At 39.7% G+C, this 24,934-nt stretch overlaps 1 protein-coding gene across 2 annotated transcripts in view; it reads left to right on the forward strand.

Moving 5' to 3' along the window:
* The window catches only part of ELP3 (elongator acetyltransferase complex subunit 3), a 123,280-nt gene that overhangs the window by 73,800 nt on the left and 24,546 nt on the right, over positions 1–24,934 (forward strand). Inside the window, exons 13-14 of one of the 2 annotated variants that reach the window (XM_072634792.1) lie at positions 11,857–12,084; positions 12,800–12,881. In XM_072634792.1, coding sequence (XP_072490893.1) covers positions 11,857–12,084; positions 12,800–12,881 — 310 coding nt within the window. Of the gene's footprint in view, positions 1–1,076; positions 1,655–11,856; positions 12,085–12,799; positions 12,882–24,934 lie in introns of those variants that run through there. The other variant, XM_072634793.1, reaches the window with a different exon arrangement.

The following is a 24,934-nucleotide window of genomic DNA, read 5'->3' on the forward strand; positions in this document are numbered from 1 at the left end:
GTGAATGTTTTAAATCATATTTTTTTCTTTAATATCTAGTCAAATCATTGGTATGCCGTATAAAGTCTCAATTGATAGTAACTTAGGAAATTAAAGAGCTATCTCCTGAAATAATAAATAGATGCTTTTTAAAATGTCTTATTGATACCTGTTGTATTTACATAAGTCATTTTCACCCTGTGAGCTTAACAAAGAAAACAGTTGAAAACAACTAATAAAGCAACCATGTCTGACAGTGTGTCCAACAGTCTACACCTTAGTTCCCTCTCTTTCTCCATCAAAACGAGGGAGATATAGTCACTTATCTCTTTTTATAGGGCCAAAATTAATCATTATGGTTGCATAGAATTCAGTTAAATAGATGCTTTTATTTTTTAAAAGTGGGCTTTAGTGTGAAGTTTTAGATACTGAATTTTGTCGAAGTTTTCCCCTTGACCCACATTATAAAATAGTAACTACTCTTCTACTAAAAAAACAATTGACCCCCAACTGTAACATACCATCTATATCGCATCTTATGAGAATTTCCATATGTTGTCCCTGGTTCTGTTGCTTGGATAAATTGAAATTGTAGTATTTACTTATGTAAACAAATTGAATGTGGAAAAATGTTGTTGAAGTGTGCCATAGTCCCAATTGCAAGTAATGATTGCTCTTAACATTATCTTATAGCATGAACTATCTATCTTTAAAGACTGTTATAAGCTGGCTTGCCTTTAAAGAATCTTTCATAAAGACTTTATTTATGGTATGTCAAAAATTAAGTTACTGTGATTTTAATATATAGTTTTACTTAGTAGACCTGATAATTGTCCATCCCAGGATCTCCATTGTGATGACCCTCATTTCAGCACTTTACAAGATTACAGATCTCATTAATGTGAATACTGTACTCCCTCCATCAGTATTTATCATAGTCCAGCTTCACCTTTGCAATACTGTGCAAGATTTCTTGGTGCTTCTCCATAAAACCTGCACAAAAGATCTACTGAACATTCTGCGAACCTTCCCCTTGTTCCTTTAATGGTTCCCATTACAATAATAATTCTACATGGCTGACTTACTTCTTTTTCCAGGCATGGGTCTTATATAACATAATCAAGAGAAAATTGAAGTTAAAAATAAGAGCTTTTAAAGCAAGGAGCAACTTAGGATCATTAAGAATGCTACACCAAGGAGGCGGAGCCAAGATGGCAGAGTAGAAAGACGCACATACACATAGCTCCGAACCCACAACCCACAGAATGGCTACAGGGGAGCAACTCACGGCGAATTCTGCACCCAGAGGCCACGGGATATTGGAGCGAGGGAGATTTCTGTTCCGGAGGGACCTGCAAACCTCTCGCGGGGGGTCCTTCGCGCTGCGGACTGGGCGCCGAGACTGGGAGCTGAGGGCAGCCCTGCAGCGGCCGCGGCACCGAGAGGAAAAGATCCGAGCGGGCTTCGGGGACGGGACCTCCAGCGGCCACGCGGGTCCCTCCACCCACAGAGGGACCTGCAAACCTCTCGCAAAAGGTCCGTCGCGCTGCAGACACGGAGCACAGCCCAGCCCAGACCTGCTGCGGCCACGGCACCAAGAGAAACAGACCCGAGCAGGCTTCAGGGACAGGATCTCCAGCGGCCGCACAAGTTCCTCAGCCCATAGGTGACGGGGGTCGGTGAGAGAGTCTCTTTGGCGGGTCGAGAGGGGAGTGGGGTGCCCCCATGATTTGGCCCCCCCCCCCCCCCAGGAGGTAGAAGCTGAGAGGCAGCTGCAGAACGGGGCTCCCCAAGCAGGCGGGAGCCTGGATCCATTGTGGAAGGTCTGTGCATAAACCCCCTGAGGGAACTGAGCCTGAGAGGCAGCCCTGCCCCAACCTCAGCACCTGAACTTAATTCTCACACTGAATAGCAGCCCTGCCCCTGCCAAAAGCCCTAAGGCTGGAAGCAGCATTTGAATCTCAGTCCCCAAACGCTGGCTGGGAGGACCAGGAGGCAAGGTGGGTGTGAGGAGAATATTCAGAGGTCAAGTCACTGGCTGGGAAAATGCCCAGAAAAGGGAAAAGAAATAAGACTATTGAAGGCTACTTTCTTGGAGAACAGACATTTCCTCCCTTCCTTTCTGATGAGGAAGAACAATGCTTACCATCAGGCAAAGACAGAGAAATCAAGGCTTCTGTGTCCCAGCCCACCCAATGGGCTCAGGCCATGGAAGAGCTCAAAAAGAATTTTGAAAATCAAGTTAGAGAGGTGGAGGAAAAACTGGGAAGAGAAATGAGAGAGATGAAAGAAGAGCATGAAAAGCAGATCAGCTCCCTGCTAAAGGAGAACCAAAAAAATGTTGAAGAAATTAACTCCTTGAAAACTAGCCTAACTCAATTGGCAAAAGAGGTTCAAAAAGCCAATGAGGAGAAGAATGCTTTCAAAAGCAGAATTAGCCAAATGGAAAAGGAGATTCAAAAGCTATAGTTCTTTCAAAACTAGAATAGCACAGATGGAGGCTAAGGACTTTGTGAGAAACCATGATATCACAGAACAAAGAGAGAAGAATGGAAAAATGGAAGATAATGTGAAATATCTCATTGGAAAAACAACTGACCTGGAAAATAGATTCAGGAGAGACACAATTTAAAAATTTTGGGACTACCTGAAAGCCATGATCAAAAGAAGAGCCTAGACATCATCTTCCATGAAATTATCAAGGAAAACTGCCCTGAGATTCTAGAACCAGAGGGCAAAATAAATATTCAAGGAATCCACAGAACACCACCTGAAAGAGATCCAAAAAGAGAAACTCCTAGGAACATTGTGGCCAAATTCCAGAGTTCCCAGGTCAAGGAGAAAATATTGCAAGCAGCTAGAAAGAAACAATTCAAGTATTGTGGAAATACAATCAGGATAACACAAGATCTAGCAGCCTCTACATTAAGGGATCGAAGGGCATGGAATAGGATATTCCAGAAGTCAAAGGAACTAGGACTAAAACCAAGAATCACCTACCCAGCAAAACTGAGTATAGTACTAAAGGGGAAAAAATGGTATTTCAATGAAATAGAGGATTTTCAAATTTTCTTGATGAAAAGACCAGAGCTGAAAAGAAAATTTGACTTTCAAACACAAGAATGAAGAGAACCATGAAAAGCTGAACAGCAAAGAGAAGTCATAAGGGGCTTACTAAAGTTGAACTGTTTACATTCCTACATGGAAAGACAGTATTTGTAACTCTTGAAACATTTCAGTATCTGGGTACTGGGTGGGAGTACACACACACACATGCACACACACACACACATACATAGAGACAGAGTGCACAGAGTGAATTGAAGAGGATGGGATCATATCTTAAAAAAAAAAATGAAATCAAGCAGTGAGAGAGAAATATTGGGAGGAGAAAGGGAGAAGTTATATGGGGCAAATTATCTCTCATAAAAGAGGCAAGCAAAAGACTCATTAGTGGAGGGATAAAGAGTCTACTCTCATCACATTCCACTAAAGGAAAGAATAAAATGCACACTCATTTTGGTAGGAAAACCTATCTCACAATACAGGAAAGTGGGGGACAAGGGGACAAGCAGGGTGGGGGGGATGATAGAAGGGAGGGCATGGGGAGGAGAATGCAATTCAAGGTCGACACTCATGGGGAGGGATAGGATCTAAAGAGAATAGAAGTAATGGGGGACAGGATAGGATGGAGGGAAATATAGTTAGTCCTATACAACACAACTATTATGGAAATCATTTGCAAAACTACACAGATTTGGCCTATATTGAATTGCTTGCCTTCCAAAGGGAAGAGGTGGAGAGGGAGGGAGGTAAAGAAGTAGGAACTCAAAGTGTTAGGATCAACTGTAATGTTCTTGCCACTAGGAAATAAGAAATACAGGTAAAGGGGTAAAGAAAGCTATCTGGCCCTACAGGACAAAAGAGAAGATGGAGACAAGGGCAGAGAGGGATGATAGAAGAGAGAGCAGATTGGTCACAGGGGCAATTAGAAAGCTTGGGTTTGGGGGGGGAGGAGATAAAAGGGGAGAAAATTTGTAACCCAAAGTTTTGTGAAAATGAATGTTAAAAGTTAAATAAAAAAAAAAAAGAATGCTACACCAAATACATGGATGATCAAAAAAAAAAGATCATCTGGAAACTTTGAAAAATTGCAAAAAAACATGGTAAGAGAATACAGATTAAAACAGCCCTGATGTTTCACCTCATGCCATGCAAATTGACAAATGTGGCAGAAGTTGGGATCTGTCCTGTGGTCTGTTTGAAGACAAGCATATCAGTTCATTCACTATGGATGGAGCTATGCAGTGGTCCAGTCATTCTGGATCATTTGAAATTATGCAAAAGATTACCTTTTATATCTCCTCTCATCTAACAGTCTTAATACTGGAGTATCCTCCAGGGAGGTCAAAGATCCAGTATGTGTCAAAATAATCATGGTAGCACTCTTTAGGGTTGCAGAGAATTGGAAACAAAGTAAGTGCTCATTGATAAGAAAATAACTCCAAAAAATCTATAGAGGATGTAAATGTAGGGGTATGATATTATGTGGTAAGAAATCATGAACCTGAGGAGTTAAGAGAAACACTAGAAAATGTGTATGACCTGCCATAGGGTGAAATAAGTGGAACACAGCATATGCGCAATGACTACAAAAGTAGAAAAGATCACTAAAAGGAAATTAAAATCTTACTAAAGGAGAAAAACAACAGTGATGCTCTGAGAGAAAAGATAATTAAATGGTTCTCCTCCCTCATTGTGGAGAGAAGGAGCACCAGATTTGAGAGTAAAGCTATTCTTGTGTCCATTGTTAGGTGCTGCCACTCTTTCAGAAGAGTCTTTTTCTCCAAAGAAAACGATGGTCAGGTGACAAGACTTGGGCATCACTGATAAACTGTCCATGTGCTCCACTGCTCTTCCTTTAGTGTCCATATTGAGTGGGCCCCCTCCCTCTAGTAACGTTATGGGAGGACATAGTTAAGAGTCTCACTGGATGGACTATGATCCCCATAGATGGAGGGAATGTTGCCATCAGTGATGACACATCCATTTGAGATCTCATTTCAGATACTTTATAGTGTCTAAAGATGGGATGCAGTCAGCACACTGTCATCTATAAACAGAAGCATCTGAATAATTCACTTCAGTCAACAAATCTATTTTGTGTCTACTGGGTGCTAGACTGTGCCAGGCTCCAGGAATACTCCGACAATGATGAAACAGCCTCATCCCTCAAGGAACCTTCAGACTATTGGAAGAATATAACATGTAGTTGGATAAGTAAGCATTGTAATTTGAGGTGTGAGAGAGCACGAAAAACCTCTGGTGATTTTTTTCCTTTTTTCTGAGAATTTAGTGCTTGTACTCTTCCTTCAACCTCCTCCATAATGTTTTACAAATGGCTTTACTTTAACGTAGGTCTTGACTTCCATGTCTTTGCTTGCTAAGGAGACCAAGTCTTAGCTGACTGAGACAGTTTCTGGGCTGTTTTGGCCTCCTTATTTTGGTTTTACCTTGGTTAAACTTCTCTAGAAAAGGTAATTAAGTTAATATCTTTACACTTAATATATTTACCAATTTTCAGCATCATCAGTTTGCTATTTAAAGTGTTAGGTTGCAGCTTAAAAGCTGTGTCTTCTCTTCTTTATCCTTTCGGATTTGATTATGGTTTTTGACTTTTATTCTAACTAATCAGTGACCTAACTGCAAAAAGCAAAGCAGGTTCCCACTTTGGTTCTGGGAACATACTTTCATTAAACGTGTTTTAGAAGTATTTTATACTGTCCTTTTCCTTAAAGTTGGCAAAGGTCAAATTGTACACAAAGCTTTTTTTCTTATTAATTTTAATGTTACAATAGTATACTAGCATGTCCACAATAGTACCTCAATCAACATCATTTCTCAGTATCTTCATTAATATAGTTCAACCAGACCTCTCCCCATAAAGTTTTAATACCTCCACTATATTTGTCATTCATTCAGTCTCCTATATGCAACATATTGCTTCTATGGAAATAGATGTTCCCTGTAAATAATGTTTTGCCTAATGTTATGTTTTCCAAGAAGTCAACAAGCATTTATTAATCATCTACTATAATTAATTATCTACTATGTACCAGGGATACAAAGCAAGGCAAAAAGCAGTCCATGCTCTCAAGGAGCTCGTAGTCTAATGGGGAAGACAACATGTCAACAGCTGTTTACAAACAAAATAGGGGAAAAATTGTAGATAACCTCAGAGGGAAGACACTAAGATTTAGGAAGACTGGGAAAGGCTTCTTGCAGAAGGTGAGACTGGAAGGAAGCTGGGAGGTGGAAATGAGCAAGAGAATTCTAGTCATGGGGAATAACAAACATTCCTGGATTTGGGAGATGGTGCATCTTTTATGAGAAATAGTAAGGAGAACTGTGTCACTGTATTGTACAGTATGTGGAGGGGAGTAAGAAATAAGACGGAAGGTAGGAATGAGCTAAGTTATGAAGGGTTTTGAAAGCAAGCTGATATTATATTTGATCCTGAATGGAATAGGAAACCATAGGAGTTTATTGAATAGGAGAGTGACACAGTTTGATCTGTACTTCAGGAAGATCAGTTTGACAACTGAGAGAAAGGAGGATAAACTGAAGTGGGGAGAGACTTGAGGCAGGCAGACCCACTAGCAGGATATTACAATAATCCAGGCATGAGGTGATGATGGCCCAGATGAAAGAGGGGGGCATATATAAGCAATGTCAGAAAGGTAGAAAAGGGGGCACTTGGCACATGATTGGATATGGGAGTTCAGAGTGAGGAGATGAGGATGACTAATCTACCTAGGTTGCAAACCTGTATCACTGGAAGGATGGTGGTAGTATTCAACAGTAATAGAGAAGTTAGGAAGAGGGGAGGTTTGTGGGACAAGGTAATGAGTTCAGTTTTAGATATGTTTAGTTTAAGGTATCTATGAGAAATTCAATTTGAGATGCCCAGTAGACAGGAGATCAGGAGAAGGGTTAGGGCTGAACAAAGATCTGAGAATCATGTGTATAAATATAGTTGGATCCATGGGAGCTGATGAGTTCACCAAGAGATAAGTATAAAAAAAAACAAAACATAAAACCTTCAGCAGGCTTTGTCTCCACTTATTTACCCAGGCTTCTGTTCTGCTTTGGCTAAGGAAGAAGCCTGCCTCCTAAAAAGGCCTTGCTCCCCAGGATGGTTAGAGATAACCCTTGAAGGTGTTACAAGGATTTCATGCCATTTGTGTCACTTAAAAAACTTGAAGAGAATTGAGTTTCCCAACTATAATAAAGATGACTTAAGGACCTAACAAAATTCTAGAATGTATTATTCAAGAGAAAAGCCAAATGGCACTAGCCTGGTAGTCAGGAAGACAGGGGGGTTCAGGCCCTACCTTTGACGCATTCGGTTGACTCTGTGATCCCGGGTGCCCCCAAGCTCCCTTCCAAGACTCTAGGTTTGCAGAACTGTATTGGTAGGAGTTTCACTACATTGAAAAAATTATCCTGCCACCTCTCCCGCAAATAAACACACACATACCCACCCCCACACACACACCCACACACACACACACCCACCCCCCCCCCACCCCCCCCACACACACTGTCCTCAGCATTTACAAATAGAAACACTACTAGCAATGGTCTCAGCAAGAATAGGTGATTCCAGATTCATTTCCTTGGTTGAAAAGTATACTAGACATAGCATGCTTGGATTTCAGCAAAGCATTTTACAGAATCTTCAGTACTTCCATAAAAAAAAAAGAAGAAAAAAAAGATGAAGCCATGTGGGCTACGTGGTAGGACCAAAAGATGGAATCAAAGCTCAATTATATTAGCTAGACCAAAAGAGCAGGTTAGACTAGCTGGACTCCCAGATTCTGTGACTATATACAGGTGGTTTTAAAATTGCTAATTCAGTAACAGTATAAAGATTAGGTAGATTTGATTTATTGGGAACCCCAAATATGAGAAGTCTGTCATTCAATTGTGATCTTTCAGAACTAGAACCACAGAACTTTAAAACTAGAAGGTACCCTCTCTAGTCCATCCGCTACACACCTGCCATATTGGTATCTGTGTTTGGTATTTGAAGCACCTTGTAGACTGGCTCCAGCCAGGCTTTCCCAAGGGATTATACATTATTCTTTTTCACAGGCTCTGAGTTCCCACCACACCTCGTCTACTTAGTGTGCCCTTTACATGACACTTTCTCATCTCCATGCTTTTGCACAGACTGCTTCCCATGAGTTTGCCTCTTTTAACTCCAGTTTCCTTCAGGGCTCAGTTCATGTTCCTTAATTAAGGAATCTTTTCCTAATTTCCTCATCCCCCACTTCCCAAAACTCTCTCCTCCTCTCTCTTTCCTCTCTCATCTTCCTACTCACGATCTTTCCCTGCCCCAACCCCCTTCTCTATTAGAATATGACCTCTTTGAGGCCAAGGACCTTTTTGTTTTGTTATGGCCTTTCTTTGTATATTCAGCATTTACTGCAGTGCCTAGCATATTTACTTAATAGATGCTTACTGAGTGATCAAACAGGTATCTTCCTAGTGAAATATAAACTTTGTGATGGCAAAGACTGGCTCACTTTTGTATTTATATCCTCAGAACTTAGCACAGTGCCTGGCATATAGTAGAGATTTAATAACTTCTTGCTGATTGCTTGATAGAAATCTCATTCAACTCTTTATTTCAAAAATGAGGAAATTGAGTCTTGGAGAGGTTGAAATCACTTGGCTAATGTGACACAACTACTTATAGGGAGCTAGGAATGGACAACCCAGGTCTTCTGACTCCAAACCCTGTATTCTGCTTTTACTGCCAGTGCTTCCCAGGCCTTTTCCTCAGGATGCCTACCATTTACACTTAATCATTTATGTTGTTCTTCACACCTCTCTAGGTTTTCACTTTTTAACTTTCCAATTAGATGTTGTTGTTATTCAGTCATTTGAGGGTATCCACTTTCCCTGATCCTATTTGGGTTTTTCTTGACAAAGATACTAGAGTGGTTTACCATTTCCTTCTCCAGCTCATTTTACAGATGAGGAAACTGACACAAACAGGGTTAAGTTACTTGCCCAGGGTCACACAGCTATGCATCTGAGGCTGGATTTGAACTCAGGTCTTTCTGACTCCAGCCCTGGAACTCTATCTACTGTGCCACCTAGCTGCCCAAATTAGATAGAGTATTCTAAATCCAAGATGAGGAAGGTGTGATTGGATAGCAGTTGGTCTGAAAAGAACTTGAGGATTCGTTTTACTAAAGGCTCACTGTGAGTCAAGAGTCAGAGACATAATGAAGTCCTGGACCACCCTGCTATTGGCATAATTCTCTCATAAGTGGTCTCTGCAGTGTTTAGACCACAACAGGATCACTGTGTTCCATTCTGAGCACTAGTTTAGGAAGTATGTGACAGGCAGAATAGTGAAGGGCTTTATATTCATGTCATATGAGGATTGGTTGAAAAAATTAGGTATCTTTGGCATACAGAAGACTCAAGGGAGCCATAATAATGTTTTGAGTATTCGAGGGGTTGTCATATTGGAAAAGGGATGCATTTGTTCTCTTTCATCTCAAAGGACAACACTAGGAGTAGTGATTAGAAGTCTCAAAGCAATCAATTTAGGCTTGATTTCAGGAAAATATCCTAAGAACTAGAGTCACCCAAGTGATGATCACTTGTCAGAATTGTGGTATTGCAAAAAGCATTCTTCTGTGGTTATTGTTGTTATTCAGTCATGTCCAATTCTTCATGACCCCATGGACATACTGTCTTTGGGATTTTCTTGGCAAATATACTAGAGTGATTTGCCATTTCCTTCTCCAGTAAATTAAGGTAAACAGAGGTTAAGTGACTTGCCTAAGGTCACACAGCTAGTAAATGCCTGAGATTACATTTGAACTCAGGACTTCCTGATTCCATGTCTAGCATTCTATCCTCAAAGCCATCTAGCTGCGTCATTGGCAATTGCATCTATGGTTATGACTTTGACTAAATGCCTAATGAGATCCTTTATAACTCTCACATTATCTCTTGTGTATGGGTGCATCTGTGTGTATATATGGGTATGTCTGTACATCTACAATTGTTAGAGTTCAGCTTTATCAATGATCAGCAAACTGATAGATGGTGCCTGTATTGACATTTCAACTCTCAACCTAATTGTTTGTTTATTGGACAGATTCTGTCCTCACTAAGGCCCTGACTCAAACAAGCTCCTAAGAGCTGCTGGGACTGTACAAACCTGTCTACAGTTAATCACTTTGGTAGGCTCACTTTCATCCTCTAATAATCTCTACTCATTAGTTACTTTAACATTAGGCTGAAGCCTCAGAGCCTGTCACTTAACCTCTTTGGGTCTAATTTCTTCCTCTGAATTGAGCTAAAGGATCTCAGAGACTCCTAGTTCTAAACTTCTAAAATCCTGTGGTTCTGCAGAATCCATGTAGATGTAATCTGCCAGTTTGCTAAATGTTAATGGACATTTGCCATGACCTCCATATCTATGTGAACAAGTATGTGTATCTTTATACGTAAACTACGTATTATGAATTTTCCTCTTTTGTAATATATATCTATGAAAATATGAGTGGGTTAAAGAGGGGGTAAGCAATAGCCTATAGAACATAATTGCAGGGACATTGTCCTCAATAGAAAAAACAAAACAAAACCCTGCTCTTGAAAGTGGCTTCCTTTTCTCCTGTTTGATGCCTAAAGTAGAATAAACCTAGGGCACAGTTTCATTCCACAATTCACACTAAGGCATAGATGAGTGATATTTGGACACCTGAAAGGTATTGGAGAAAAGATAGTGCTACCATGAAATACCAGAAGGGAGGCCAGTGATTCAAAAAACCAACTTACACTAGTTTGAATTAACTAGGGCTTATGCTGAGAGGAAGATACCCTGGTGTTCTAAACACTAGTCAGACTGTCAGTCAAAAGCAGATGTCCATCATTAGAATGGGAGCAGCTGAGTGGTACAGTAGATAGAGCACTGGGCCTATAGTCAGGAAGACTCATCTTCCTGAGTTCAAAGCTGGCCTCAGGCTCTTACTAGCTGTGTGACCCTGGGCAAGCGTTTGCCTCACTTTCTCATCTATAAAATGAGCTGGAGAAAGGAAATGGCAAACCACTTCAGTGTCTCTTCCAAGAAAAACCCAAATGGGGCCCCTAGTAAGAGACGACTTTAAGGAGTGGATAACAATAACATCATTAGAGTATTTAAGTACTTGCTCTGTGGTCATACCTCCCCACCCCCACCCCACACTGGGCTGTAGCACTCAATCGCTCCGACGGTCTACTACTGCTGCCATTCAGTCCCATATGTGAAGGGGCCCTCTGATGGTATCTCTGGATCTCCTGAACTCTCAGGGTTCCCTGGCCACTGTCATCTCAGAATCCGTGTTCATTTAAGATCAGGAAAGAACAAATACAGAGACACAGGTGGCTGTGTGCCCATCATCGCCCTGGTCAAATGGGGAAGGAGGGCTGCTCTGCCTCCCTTGACCATGTGGGAATCAGTCAAAAAGAAAGAGGAATAAAAGAATGATTCCAAGTCTACTCAGTCCTGCCTCAGCACCTGCAGCCTTGATGAGCAGTTCTTCCAGCTCTATATATGATTTAAAGGCTTTTCATTATCAAATAGTTATGATAGTACAAGCCCTTTGGGCAGTCATGGCCAAAAACAGGCTCACCCTAAGCTTCTACATGGTCTCCTGGATAGAATTCCACTTCAAGAACAGATATGTTAAAAGTAATAATAATGAGGATAGTGGGGTTTTTAAATGAAAATTACTGTATATGACTTAATGGGTTTTTGAAATCAAATTCAAAAAATAAATATTCTGTTTTTTTGTTTTTTTCAAACAGGTTGAATTAGTTAGGAGAGATTATGTGGCAAATGGTGGCTGGGAGACCTTTCTTTCATATGAAGACCCTGAGCAGGACATTTTGATTGGCCTTTTACGTTTGCGGAAGTGTTCAGAGGAATCATTTCGTCCCGAGTTGAAAGGAGGCGTTTCTATAGTCCGAGAACTCCATGTATATGGGAGTGTAGTTCCTGTGAGCAGTCGTGACCCTGCAAAATTTCAGCACCAGGTATCTTCAAACTTTTCCCATTTGATTTCTGATGAAGAAAAGCACCCAAATTGAGAAAGCAAGAGAGGAAGGTGGAAAGGGTTATTGAGAGAAGCAGGGAAATAAAAAGGGGGACAGGGAGACAAAGTGACAGAGGATTCTGCATTTATTTAATTGTTCTGAGCTCTTTTTTCCCCTAAGATTTTCGACAGGATAATATATGGTAGAAACCAAAAAGAGAAAAATGCTTTAGGAACTAATCGGTAAAAACCAGCTGTCGGCAGTTGTATGGTGTGTACAAAAATTGGTAGTTGAAGATTATTGCCTCATTTCTTGTAACTGTTAGGAACTGCAAATGTTCTAAAAAGTTTGTGAATAGCTACCCCAGGCTTCCACTGTCCACAAGTTGAGTGAATCAGGGCTTTTCAGCCTATTTCTTCCTGCACCTCCCTAAAAGAGAAACAGATGTTGAGAAGAAATTTCCTTTTCACAATGATTAGCTCCCATCATCTGAGAAGGGCCTTTTAATGGTACTTTCACTATAAAAATTAATGCCTTTGTTACCAGTCAGCTACAGAGCTCTTCTCAAATAGTTGAATGATTATTCTTTCCTTACTTTTTAAAGAAAGCTTTTTTCACTCTTTTTCAACAGACTAAAGCAGTCTCTAAACTAGTCTCTAAATTACCATCTTCCTTTTGTGAACATTACTTTCTTTTTCTTTTGGCCCTCCCATAGGGATTTGGCATGCTACTCATGGAAGAGGCAGAAAGGATAGCTAAAGAAGAGCATGGAGCTCGGAAAATTGCTGTCATTTCAGGTAACGTTTCTGTAAAAACATGACTGCCAGATGCCAAGCGTTGTAGGTTTCTGCTATAATTGAAAAAAAAGTTATCTACCTTATCCTCACTTTGTTATTTGTATATGAAATGGGGGTGAACTGAAGAGGCAAAGAACATGTTACTAAAGCCAATGGAAGAAGTCCTAGGAAGAGTTGAGTAGACAGAGCTTTAAGAGGCCCTTTACTGTTGGGGAAAGTGGGAATAAAGCACATGCTGAGACAGATGGGTTCTGTTTCTGCCTTTACCACTACCACACAAGTCATCTTTATCTAGAGATCTCTCTTTTGTGCCCTAGGTGCATACTAAGAAAAAGTCATTTGATATTCGGCTATAAGTAAAATGTATGCTTTTTATAGAGAACTATCACTGCTAGTGTTTAAGAAACACTATTAGTTAGATGTAAGAGAAAAGTATATGTTGTGACCAGTTATTTAATGTCAGGGCCCCTAGCTTAATGTATCCCGTTTCTCACTGGTTTTGTAGCTTCATAGCAGAGCCTGTCATGTGATAGTACTGTACTGTGTGTCAGTCCCCTATCCCTTATCGGCAGATGTTTAGAGGAATGAAAGAGAAAAAAAAGGAAATATGTCAAGTAGAACATAAAGTAAAATTCACAGCAAAGATGTACATCCTCCCAGAATAATTCCCATTCTTTTACCTCTGGGATAATTATCATCACTAACAGAAAACTAACATAGAGGTAGAAGCAGGATTAAAGCCCAGGTCACCTTCTTTCTTCCTCGAGTGATCTTTGCCTAAGGATTACATTGTCTTCTTAAGAGCCAGACTACATCTTCCAGAAGCTCAAGAAAGTGAACTTCTTGGGGAAAAAAGGACTTGTAATGAAGTCTACAAGCTCCTAAAGATTGATAGCTATGCTGAGGTTTTCACTAGTTTTAATTATGAAAATATAATATCCAGGGCTTGCTTAATGAGCCAGTCTTCTTCAGGCAGGATTTTCTCTATTAATAGGACAGATATATAAAGCATTTCAGGACACAGTGTTACCCAAAAATGTATAAAGACAACTTTATACATTGTGGGTATAAAGAGGGGTAGCTAGTTGAGGCTGCTTGCTTATTAGTACATTCAGATGAGTAAAATTGTTCATTAGATATTGTCTTCTTGTATTTGGATATGTTCTGGATATATGAAAGCACAACAATGGAACGAGATTGACTTAGGAAATCAATCTGGGACATAACAGATGTACAGGGTTGACATCTGGAATATTGGTAGCAGAGTGCTGTATCAGGATTGTCTAAGAAACCTGCCACTTACTGCCCATACTTAATTAATTAGTTAATACTTCTCCCTATACTCTGGCAAGCATGCAACTGATAAACTTAATATTCCTTGTTCTGTACTGTCAGCTATCAATGTAAATGTGAGAACTTTGATACCTTTGGCTGTTGTGCCTGTCATTCAACCAGATCTGGTAAATTTGGTAACTTGATCACTAACAGCATCAAAATTAAATTGGACACTACTCTGCTTTACAATAATTCATTTATTAACCATTTGCGATAGATTGGAAAGTTTATTTGAAAAGATTGAAACACAAAAGGGGGAGAAATTGGCTTACCTGAAGTTATACTCAGTAGGAGCTTTAGTTTCTGATTTGATGAGCTCACTGGTAGAATACCAGGAAAATGTCTCTCTTTTGGCTTTTCACCAAATTCTAATTTAATGGCTCAGTTTCATAAGCATCAGCTTACATGATTATGTTTTAATGTCACAAGCAAGAGGGCTTATCTATAAGTGTCATAGCTTTGTCCACTTAACTATTTTGGATCCTGGGTTCTTTGTCTGTTAAAGGAAGAAAGTTGAATTAGACCTCTAAGGTTCCAGCTTTCAAATTCTATAATTTTTCTATATTCCAACAGTTAAGACCTTAGAATTCCCAAGTTTTCAGATTATTTGCACTGGTTATATTCATGGTCAACTGCCTCCTAATATCAATAGTAACATCAGATCAATAGGCTGTTTAGGAATAGAAATAAACATAAAATATTGTCTCTGCCTTGAAGGAGACCACCTAGTATTTACCTTTTCAAATTTCTTCCTAAATTGAAAAAGAAAAATTTTCCTTCATTTTTCAATTCCCAAATTATTTCTCAATTTAGTAGTATTTTCTACACCTGCAAGCAGCAGACTCTGCTATTATAAGTTGGATTATCATCAAGTCAATAATCTCTAATGAAACCAGGTGCTTGAGATCAGCCTTCTTGTATCCCTTTGACTATCCATAAACATGTGTTTTCTTGAATATATTCAAAAAAGCACCTTAGCAAATTTATCTTATTTATTTAGAAATTTTCCTTTTTTCTACCCATTTCCAGTATGCTATACTTCCTCTTTAATATTTAACCAATTTATCTTTTCCCTCTACAAGCTTATAGAGAGCATCATATAGATAACTTTTCAGAATCTATCCAGTAGCATATTAAATACCATCTCTAATAAACACTCTAAGAGCTGAAGATCTTTGGTAGAAACAACTGTATCTGTACCATTTCTTAAAAGAACAGATATTGACAGCTTCTTTTCAAGAACTGTGTAATGGCAGCCCAAAGAATGATGTTTCCTATCTTAGTCTCAGCAGCCTGGCTAGATGTAAGAACCAGACATGTCACTGTTCTGTTCCTTGAGCTAATTGCTATTCAGTGAGATGAACAGTCTCCCAACCTCAACCACCATCATCCTGGTCCTAATCGGTATTCTGTTTGTGTTCTTTCGAGTAGAAAATTAATATGGACATTGTCCAAGAATTTCACAAGGCTAATAGGCCACAGGAGGATGGTTGGGAATGAGACAGATGTCTGGATGAGAGATGACAGAAACCAATATGGTTTAGAGAAATTAAGATAAAGAATAACTGCATCCTATTTCAAAAGTCAAAAAAGAGATGAGAATGAATAATTAAACTTTGAATCTGGGGTAGGCCATGGAGTGGCTGTGGGGCAAAGGCCCTTATAGCATTGCTACAGCTATGTGCGCATGGACTCATTTGCAGTCACCATTAACCTGAAGAGCTGCTTGACTACTGCATGCTCTAAATATTCAAATACAGAAATTAGCAGTCTTTAAGAGCTGAAGGTTGTATGTGAAAGAGCCTCAAGTGACTTCAGACTGTCATTGATTTATAGCAGGAAATAGAAGTCATTTCCATTAATCTGACCTGGGAAGTGGCAGGTGTTGATGAATTAATTTGACCCCCATGTCACTTTTGGAAAAACTGGAGGTTACTCGTAGTCTTAGTTCTCTTTAGATTATAAACTCATTGAGGGACAGTCTTATTTCATCTTTGTATCCATAGAACTGGACATAGCTTCTTGCACATAGTAGAAGTTTAACAAATATTTGTTGACTTGAGTAGGAGCAATTCTCTTAAGGGTAACCCCACCACAATGTGTCAGGGGCCAAGTATCTTCTGAATGGCCCCTGATATACACAGAAGTTCTTTCCTGCTCCTTATCTGGAGCTGTGGTAATTACATTAGGGAGGAAGACATACCTGTCTTACCTTTTTAGATGCCTTTTCTCACCCTGCCACCATCCCATACTTCCCACCAAAAAAACAAAACTAACCCCAAAAGCCAAATCACATTTAATATTAATCTGAATGAATACACACCTTCCTTTTTAGCTCTAAACAAGCCTCTAAGCAAAAGACGTTGGGTGCTTCTTGTGACCTAGGGAAGGGAGGCAAAGAGAAAGGATCCCAGGAGTTAGAGTCAGTCGACTTGGGTTTGAATCATAAGTTCTGTGAGCCTGGATATTTGATTTTTCTTCCTAAGCGTAAGTTTTCTCATATCTAAAAAAAGGAGATAATAATAATACCTGTATTGCCTGCCCCATCAAATGGTTGTGAGGATAAAATGAGTTAGTATGTATGTTGCATTTTGTAAATTATCAAGTGCTATATAAAAGATTGCTGGTATTATAGATCCAGGCTTTCTTTTTCTTTGCTCATCTTGAATTCTCATCTAGCTCATCTTTTGGTGCCCAGGTAATCCTTTTCCTTCCTTTCCTTGAGGGAACAATTCAAAATATTCTCTGGAGAAGCAAAAAAGCCATTCTACTGTATCTTCTTACCATTCATAGCATCCCAGGCCATTGGAAACCCAGGCTTGCAAAACTCCTATTTTAAAAAGGTAACTTTTCTGTCCTAAACCCCCATTCCCAGAATTCTTTTCTTCTTGTCAAATTGAGATCCAAGGTCTGAGAAATTCTATCCTATAAGTTTCTTGTCTCCCCCTCTATTGGGCCCCTATTTACAACCCGCTTCTTCCCCAACCTGCCCACAGCAGTTTCCCATTCAGTATACTGACATGCTAAGCTAGAAGGTATGTAACACATGCTCCTTCATGATAATGCATACCACCATATCTATTGACTCTGTGTCCTGTTTTCCCCTTCCCCTGTGGAGAAAGAAACCCATCCCTACCCCCCACATACAAATACACACAAACACATGTGCTCCTTTTTCAGTGACTCATTCTCCTAGTTTTTACTGAAGGAAGAAAGATGTTTTTGCTAAATAGCAATACTATTCATGCCCTTCCTCAAAAATCTAAAGGCACCAAAATCCAGATATGTCTTGTAGTTAGCAAACGAAGCTCTTTTTATAGGGGTGGCAGGGAAGCTGGGCTGTAGAAATGAGGATTTAAGTCAAAAATATTTTTGTTCTTCACCTTATGAAAGCATGTAAATTGATTTCAGAAACAAAAATCCACATTAAAAACTCAGTCAGTCATTTTGTCTGTATTATCACACATAATACCTTTTATTTCATAGTTATTGAGGGACTTGGATTTGATTTTTCTCCCTGTGCAGTAATCACATAGGCAAATAAAAGAAGGGTTCATTCCTTGCCTTTGGATGGTTCTGCCTTCAGGAGAAGTTACATTAGTTACATTCCAAGGCTTTACTGTGACTTTGGATCTCTTCTATCTACCCCATTCAGGAAAGAAAAAAAGGAGTCTTTCTGCTCAACTTGCTATTACATTCAACAAACATTAAATACTTACCATGTGCTATATCTAGAAATAGATAGACCACAAAAAACTTGCCTTGCTCTTAGAGAGCTTACATTCTACTGGTAAAATATAACATGTCAATAGTGGATAATTTGAGTGAGAAAACGTTAACGAACAAGGGGACCAAGAAGAGCCTCCTCTACAAAGTAGTATCAGAACTGAATCTCAAAAGAAGCCAAAGATGCTTAAGGATGATGAGGCAGGGCATTCTACACCTCTGGTACCACTTGTGGAAAGACATGGATGGAGGCAAGAACTTGCTTTTATTTATCCATAGCTCTTTGAGTCCATCTTGACTTGAACAGAAACAACGTGAGGCTTTCTTGTTTTTGAAATTATTCAGCCACTCTGTTTGTTCACATACTTTCCCCTCTCCCCTATAGATTCACACAAGACTGGTGGAGGGCGGGGGAAATAACAAAGGCATCCAGTTCCTGCTCTCCTGCCAACTTTCATTCATCCTTATAGTTCTTAGTCCCTCATTATTAAAGACCTAGTGACTCACTGATAATTATACTGTAAAATTCTACAGCAACCTCAACAGTTAAAGGAAGAAACTACTTAAAGCAAGGCCGAAAACGTTTGTGAAAGACAGAGTAAGCAAGTTAAGGTACAAATGACTAAAAATTGATAGTGTCCTTTTAAATTTCAAGTCTACGGTTTAAGCATCTTTAGTCTGAGAAAAAGAGAAACTAAAGAGACACTGTAACTCCTAGTTCCTCATTGGATTTGAGGTACATTTGGGTGGCCAGAAACCTTTCATGGGAGATGATGGAGGTGAAGAATGGATGGGTGGTGACTGCTGACAAGTTCTTGCCTCCCATCATCTCATGGAATGGCAAACAGCCAACTGTGTCTTTCATTTAGCATTTTGCCTGCCCTGGCAAGCATTCTTAGAGAAGCCTGTCTTAGTAATTGTACCTACCTCCTGTTTCAAAGCAATTTTTTTTAAAAGTAGGAGGCTTTAATAATAACAAGTCTCATTTATTATATGAATCTTTACATTTTCTTGTTTGAGCCTCACAACAGTTCTGTAAGGATAGGTAACAACTTCATTCTTATATATCCTCATACAGATTCCTTCCATATTCCCTACTAAACCTCCTACAATGTGCAGCCCCCGAAATAGCTAAATAAAACAAAGTCATTTTGACCAATAATATATGTAACCCTGTGTTTCAGTAGTTTTACTTTGTTAAAAAGAAATTTTTGCTGGGTGCTTTATGTTAATATCAGTGTTGTCTAATTTTTATAATCTGAGCCTTGTTTCCATTCAAGGTTGTCTCTGATGACATAGTTATGGTCATTGTGTACTTTTGGTTCTGCTTTGTTCACCTGCTTCCCTCTGTAGAAGTCTTCCTATATATATCTCTGAATTTTCTGTTTTTATCACCCTTGTGGCACAGTACTGTGTCACATCAAGTGACTCGCCTAAGGATAGAAGGTGGGATTTAAATTTAGGTCCCCTGAGCACCTTTTTCCACTAAAGAATGTGGGACTCAAAGTTAGAAGGCCTAGTTTCAGATCTTAGTTCTGCCCAATTAGTACCTGTATAACCTTGGGCAAATTATTTCCTCCGTCACAGCTTCATTTTCCTTGTCTGCACAATGAGGATGTTAGACTAACTGACCTCCAGTCTGATTTGGCTCTGAATCTCTGATCCTGTGACCCTAAGTTATCATTTTCTCTATTTTATAGGCGAAGAAATAGACTAAGAGAAACTAAATGAAGTGCCCAAGAGCCAGAACTCAAACAGGCATCTTCTGATTGCAAATCCCATGTTCTTTGAACACACTCTGCCTCTTGATCCAGATAAAACTTTTTCCTTTACCTCATTTTTTATAATGTGTACACATAAAGAAATGTACAGGTAAACATGGCACTTGAAACTGTTTATGGCCTTCTATGAATTCTGAAAAAGTCATTTAACCAAAGCATGCTGTTCTGAGAGCCACATCTAAGTATGCCAGTCCTTGTTCTCTGCATTAGATATGTGCACTTAATGATAACAATAATGATGCCACAGTAACCATTTGCTTGCTACCTTTTAGTTTCATATCAATAATCTCATGTGACTTCCAGGACAACCTTATAAAGTAGACAGGACAGGCATTATTAGTCTTCGTTGTTCAGAGAGGAAACCAAGGTGAGAAGGGTTAAATGTTTTACCCAAGGTCACACAGCTAATAACTGGGACCAGGACCGACCAGGACAGAAGTTTTCCAGGGCTCTGCATTTTAACATGCTGTCTCTTGATCCAGGCAAACTTTAGTTGTCAGATATAAGATAGCTGAAGGAACACTGTTAGAAAAGCTCCCCACTGCCACCTCCTCCCTCCATCGAGTTCTTGCAGTAGTGATTAGATATGCTAATTAGGCATCTTGAGCACTGGAATATATAGTAATTTAATTACTGCATCATTCATTTGCTTGCTGATTTGGAGGCATCACAGTGACAAGTAACAGAAGGGGGATAGAGCTGTGCCTCTCCTTAAGGGGAGGATTCAGCAGTCACGTCGAGAGCCGTGAGACACCCTGTGGACGTCAGTCCTGGAGCCTGACTTACGTCAGCTCTGAAGGGTAATTGCTTTTCTTTGGCTTGCTAACGAAAGGAAAGTTACTGGTAAATGGAGTTTCTTGGAACCCTACCAAGCTGGGAGGACAGATGAAAGCTGGAATAGAGAGCATTTACCCAGCCCAGGTAGCATGTGGTTATCTTTCAGACAGGAAAAGTAGAGACAGTGCTAAGACTAACCCAATCTGCAATGCTGCAGCAACTGAGAATTTGCTTCCTTTTTTCCCAAGAGCAGGAGGGACAAGGAAATAAGTAAAAAGAGGAGACTTTTTTTTTAAAATAGGGATGTGACTGAGAGGAGCTGAAGGTTAAGCTTTTTTCTCTGAATTTCTCAAATCCTCCAAAAAAGACCTAGAGCTTGGCCTTGAATATCAATGTGATTTGTTAGTCAAAGCAAAGAGTGAAACTCAGAACATATCTGTCCTTCCCTCCAGAACCTTACTAAATAGTAACGGTATGGTACAATGGAAAGAACACTAGATTTGTACTCAAAGAACCTAGATTTAAATCATGGCTCTATCACTTTACCTTATGTATGGTCCTGGGCAAATCAATTAACCTTTCTATTCCTCATTTTCCTCATCTGCAAAATGAAGAGGTTAGACTGGATGATTTTTAAATAAATCTAGATCCTGTAATAATACTAGGGTCTGTTTCTCAATAGCTTAATGACAGGTGACAGGATGAGAATGGGGGAGAGAGGTATACCTGTTAGTCTAATTCCCTATATAAAGCCTTAGGTAGAGACACAGAATGGATCACTACAATCTCCTCAGGTCTAGAAATCAAAACTCTGGGTTGAAATCACTAGTTTAGGTTATAATATTCAAATGGTATCCAAATCCAAAAAGTATTTGCTAAGTGCCTACTATGTTCAAGGCAAGGTACTAGGGGTTAGCTATACAAAGACAAAATAAAATACAGCCATTGCCCTCAAGTAGTTTACTACTATCTAAAGAAAATACCATGTCAGTTAACTGGCATGATTAAATAAATAATGGGGTTTCTGTGGTTAACTGAAAGGTAATCTATCTGTTAGCAGTGAAACTTGTTAGTCTTATGTTGGATATTGGGCCCCAACCCACCCATTACTTTCACTGTGAGACTCTTTCAATAATGCAGAGTTGTCTCTGTTGAATTTTCATTTACATATTTCTAGAAAAAAAAATCACTGACCACATAGAGATTTCCATTCCAGCCATACAGTGATCTACAGTGCCAAAATAGAGAGCAACCATAGAAATACATTTGAAATTGTCTCTGATTACTTTGGCTAAGGAGAAAAAACCTGGAAGGAAAAGATTATTTTTTCCCAAAACTTTCCATAGGTAGAAAACAAGAAATTCTAGAAGTCTGTCAGAAAATGTAATCTGTTTAAAAATTATTTGATTGCACATTTTTTCCTAAATCAACCAGTCAGCAGTCAATAAACATTTATTAAAGCATTTACTATGTGCTAGACTCAGTGCCTAGTGCTGGGGATAAAAAGAAATACAAAATACAGGCCCTGTTTTCATGGACTTAAAAAGGAATTCACAATATAATGGGGAAAATAACATGCAAATAAGTATTTGCAAACAAACTATAGGAGAAATTGGAGATAAAGACAGAGGAAAATCATTAGCTTTACGGAGGATCAGGAAAACCTTCTTATAGAAGGTAGGATTTTAGTTGAGACTCCAGAGAAGTCAGGAGACAGAGGAGAGACAGTTTTAAGGAAGGGGACGTATGGAGTATCTTGTGTGAGGAACAGCATGAAAGCTAGTGTCAATATATCTCAGAATAAAACATGGTGGGGAGTAAGGTCTAAGAATATTAGAAAGGTAGGGAGAGACCAGGTTATGAAGAACTTTAAAGCCAAATGAAAGATATTTCATTTGATCCTGAAAGCAATAGGGAGGCCCTGAAGTTGAATGAATAGGAAGAGGCTATGGTCAGACTTGCATTTTGTGAAGATCAGTTTTGACAGTTAAGTGGAGAAAGGACTGGAGTAGAGATTTCCTTGGGACAGAACGACCAACAAGCAAAGTAGTCTAGATTTGAGGATCTACAACAGGGTAGCAGCGATGTCAGTGGAGAAAAGAAGAGAATTGGGGAAGGTAGATTCCAAAACTTTACCAAACAGTAACGAGGTAGTATGGTACAATGGAAAGAACACTAGATTTGTACTCAGAGAACCTGAGTTTAAATAATGGTTCTCTCACTTTACCTCACATCAGATCCTGGGCAAATCACTTAACCTTTCTGTTTTTCAGAAACAGATTTGGGGAAGGTAGAACCAACTGAACTTGGCAACTGATTGCATATGGGGATGAGAGAGACTGAGGAATTGAAAGATGACACCTAGTGTGTGATCCTGGATAACTGGGAAGATAGTGGTACCTTTAAGAGCAATAGGAAGATTAGGAAGAGAAGAGAGTTAGGGAAGGGTGGCAGATAAAGTATTCAGTTTTGGATAGGTTGAGTATAAATTGGAACATCCAATTCAGGATTTTGAAGATGAGAGATTAGTATCAGGAGAGAAATTAGGGGTTGATAAATAGGTCTCAGAATCAACAGTGTAGAGAATTCATTGGAGCTAATGAGATCAAGTAAAATTGTATAGAGAGAAAAGATAAAAGGGTCCAGGACAATCTTGGAAGACACCTGCAGGTTGTCGTTCATCTTTTATTTTCAAAAAAGACCCAGCACATCATGGGTGGTGTTTTGACCTGCACATGTATTGGATTAAGTGAAACACAGTTGTACAATGTCATCAGCCCTACTGTCTCTTACTGAGTCATCAAAGTCCAGTGGCAGGATAGAATTCAAGACAACTGGCAATGGTCTGGGATGCAGTGGATAATTTGGTATCTTTGATGCCTGACCAAGCTCTAAGCGCTCCATGGCACCTGCTTCAGCCACCTTCATTGTTTTCCTCTGCCCATTCTGCCAACAAAAGTTTTTACATGCTTTGGATAGACATCCCCCTAACTCACTGACAAGGTTGAGACCTGTCAGTTACCCTCAACCTGGTCTAGCCCATCTGCCAAGATGGTTTACTGGAATGTAGTTGCTGTGCATACTACAGCTTCTTGGAACCACAGTTGAGAGTTGGGTGAAGGTGGACAGCAAAAGTGGATGAGCAGTTATGAAAAGGACTCAGCAGAGGGGCTAGTCTTCCCTGAACACCCCATACACCCCATTAGCAAATATGGCCTGGACATAGATCCAGTAAAGGAGACTGAAGAGAGGTCAAACAAGAGGAGAAATAGAATAGAGTAGTGTCACAGAAACGCAGAGGGAAGAGAATGTCAAAGAGAAGAGGGTGGTTGACATTGTCAAAGGCAACAGAGAAGTCAAGAAGGATGAGGATTGACAAAAGGCTGTTAGATTTTGCAGTTAAGAAATTATTGGTAACTTTGGAGAGAGTAGCTTTGGATGAATGATGAAGTTGGAAGCCATACTATAGAGTTAAGAATTGAGAGGAAAAGAAGTGGAGGCATCACTTGTCAACAACCTTCTCAAAGAGTTTAGCCACAAATGGGAGGAGACATATGGGACAACAGACAGCTCAAGTGAGCATTTTTTGAGGATGAGGAAGACGTGGGCATGTTTGTAGGCAAGAGAAATAGCCAGTAGATGGAGATTGAAGATTAGTGAGAGTAGGGATGATAAGGAGAGGTAATCTGTTGCAGAAGATGGGATGGAATTGTATCGTTTGTGAATGTAGATGGATTTGCTTTGACCTGGAGAAGGGCCACTTTTTCATGTGAAATAGAGATGATGGTGGCAGAAGGCACCTAAGGGATATAAGATAAAAGAAGAAGGAGTTCTTTGCCAATCACCTCAATTTTTTAAAGTGAAATGAGGCAGGGTTCTCTACTGAGAAGTTGAAAGAAGGGAGCACCAAGGGAGGTTTTGAGGAGAGATGAAAAAGTTTGGAAAAGTAGCTGTGGTGAGTAAGATAGAAGAAACCAGTGCTAGAAGCAGTGGTGAAGAAAGCTACATAATCAGGAAGGAGCCAGGTCTCAATGAGAACCAGAAGATGGAAGGAATAGGAAAGGAGAAAAAGATTTAGGGTGAAAATAGATTTTTTACCTAAGGATCAGGCATTCCAGAAGACACAGTGGAAGGGATGTGTAGCTTTAGAGTGGGGCATCATGGGAATTAGATTGAAGGAGAATGAAAATAAAGGAGCAATGGGGGGCATCAGGGATACAGAGAATGGTGTTTGAATCACAACAGTTGAGAATTCAGAATCACTGGGATAGGGAGAGTATGACCAGGTGGGAGTTTGTGATCTTTGATAAATGAGTTCAGATGGTTTATCTTCATCCTTAGGGGTTTGACATCAAGGCAGAGTCATCCCTAGTTGTCAGGCAGGAATGTGTGAAGCTCAAAAACTGGAGAGAACAGGCCTAGGTAGGCAGAAGT

This window comes from Notamacropus eugenii, chromosome 1, assembly GCF_028372415.1.
Source record: "Notamacropus eugenii isolate mMacEug1 chromosome 1, mMacEug1.pri_v2, whole genome shotgun sequence".
Taxonomy (NCBI): Eukaryota; Metazoa; Chordata; class Mammalia; order Diprotodontia; family Macropodidae; genus Notamacropus; species Notamacropus eugenii.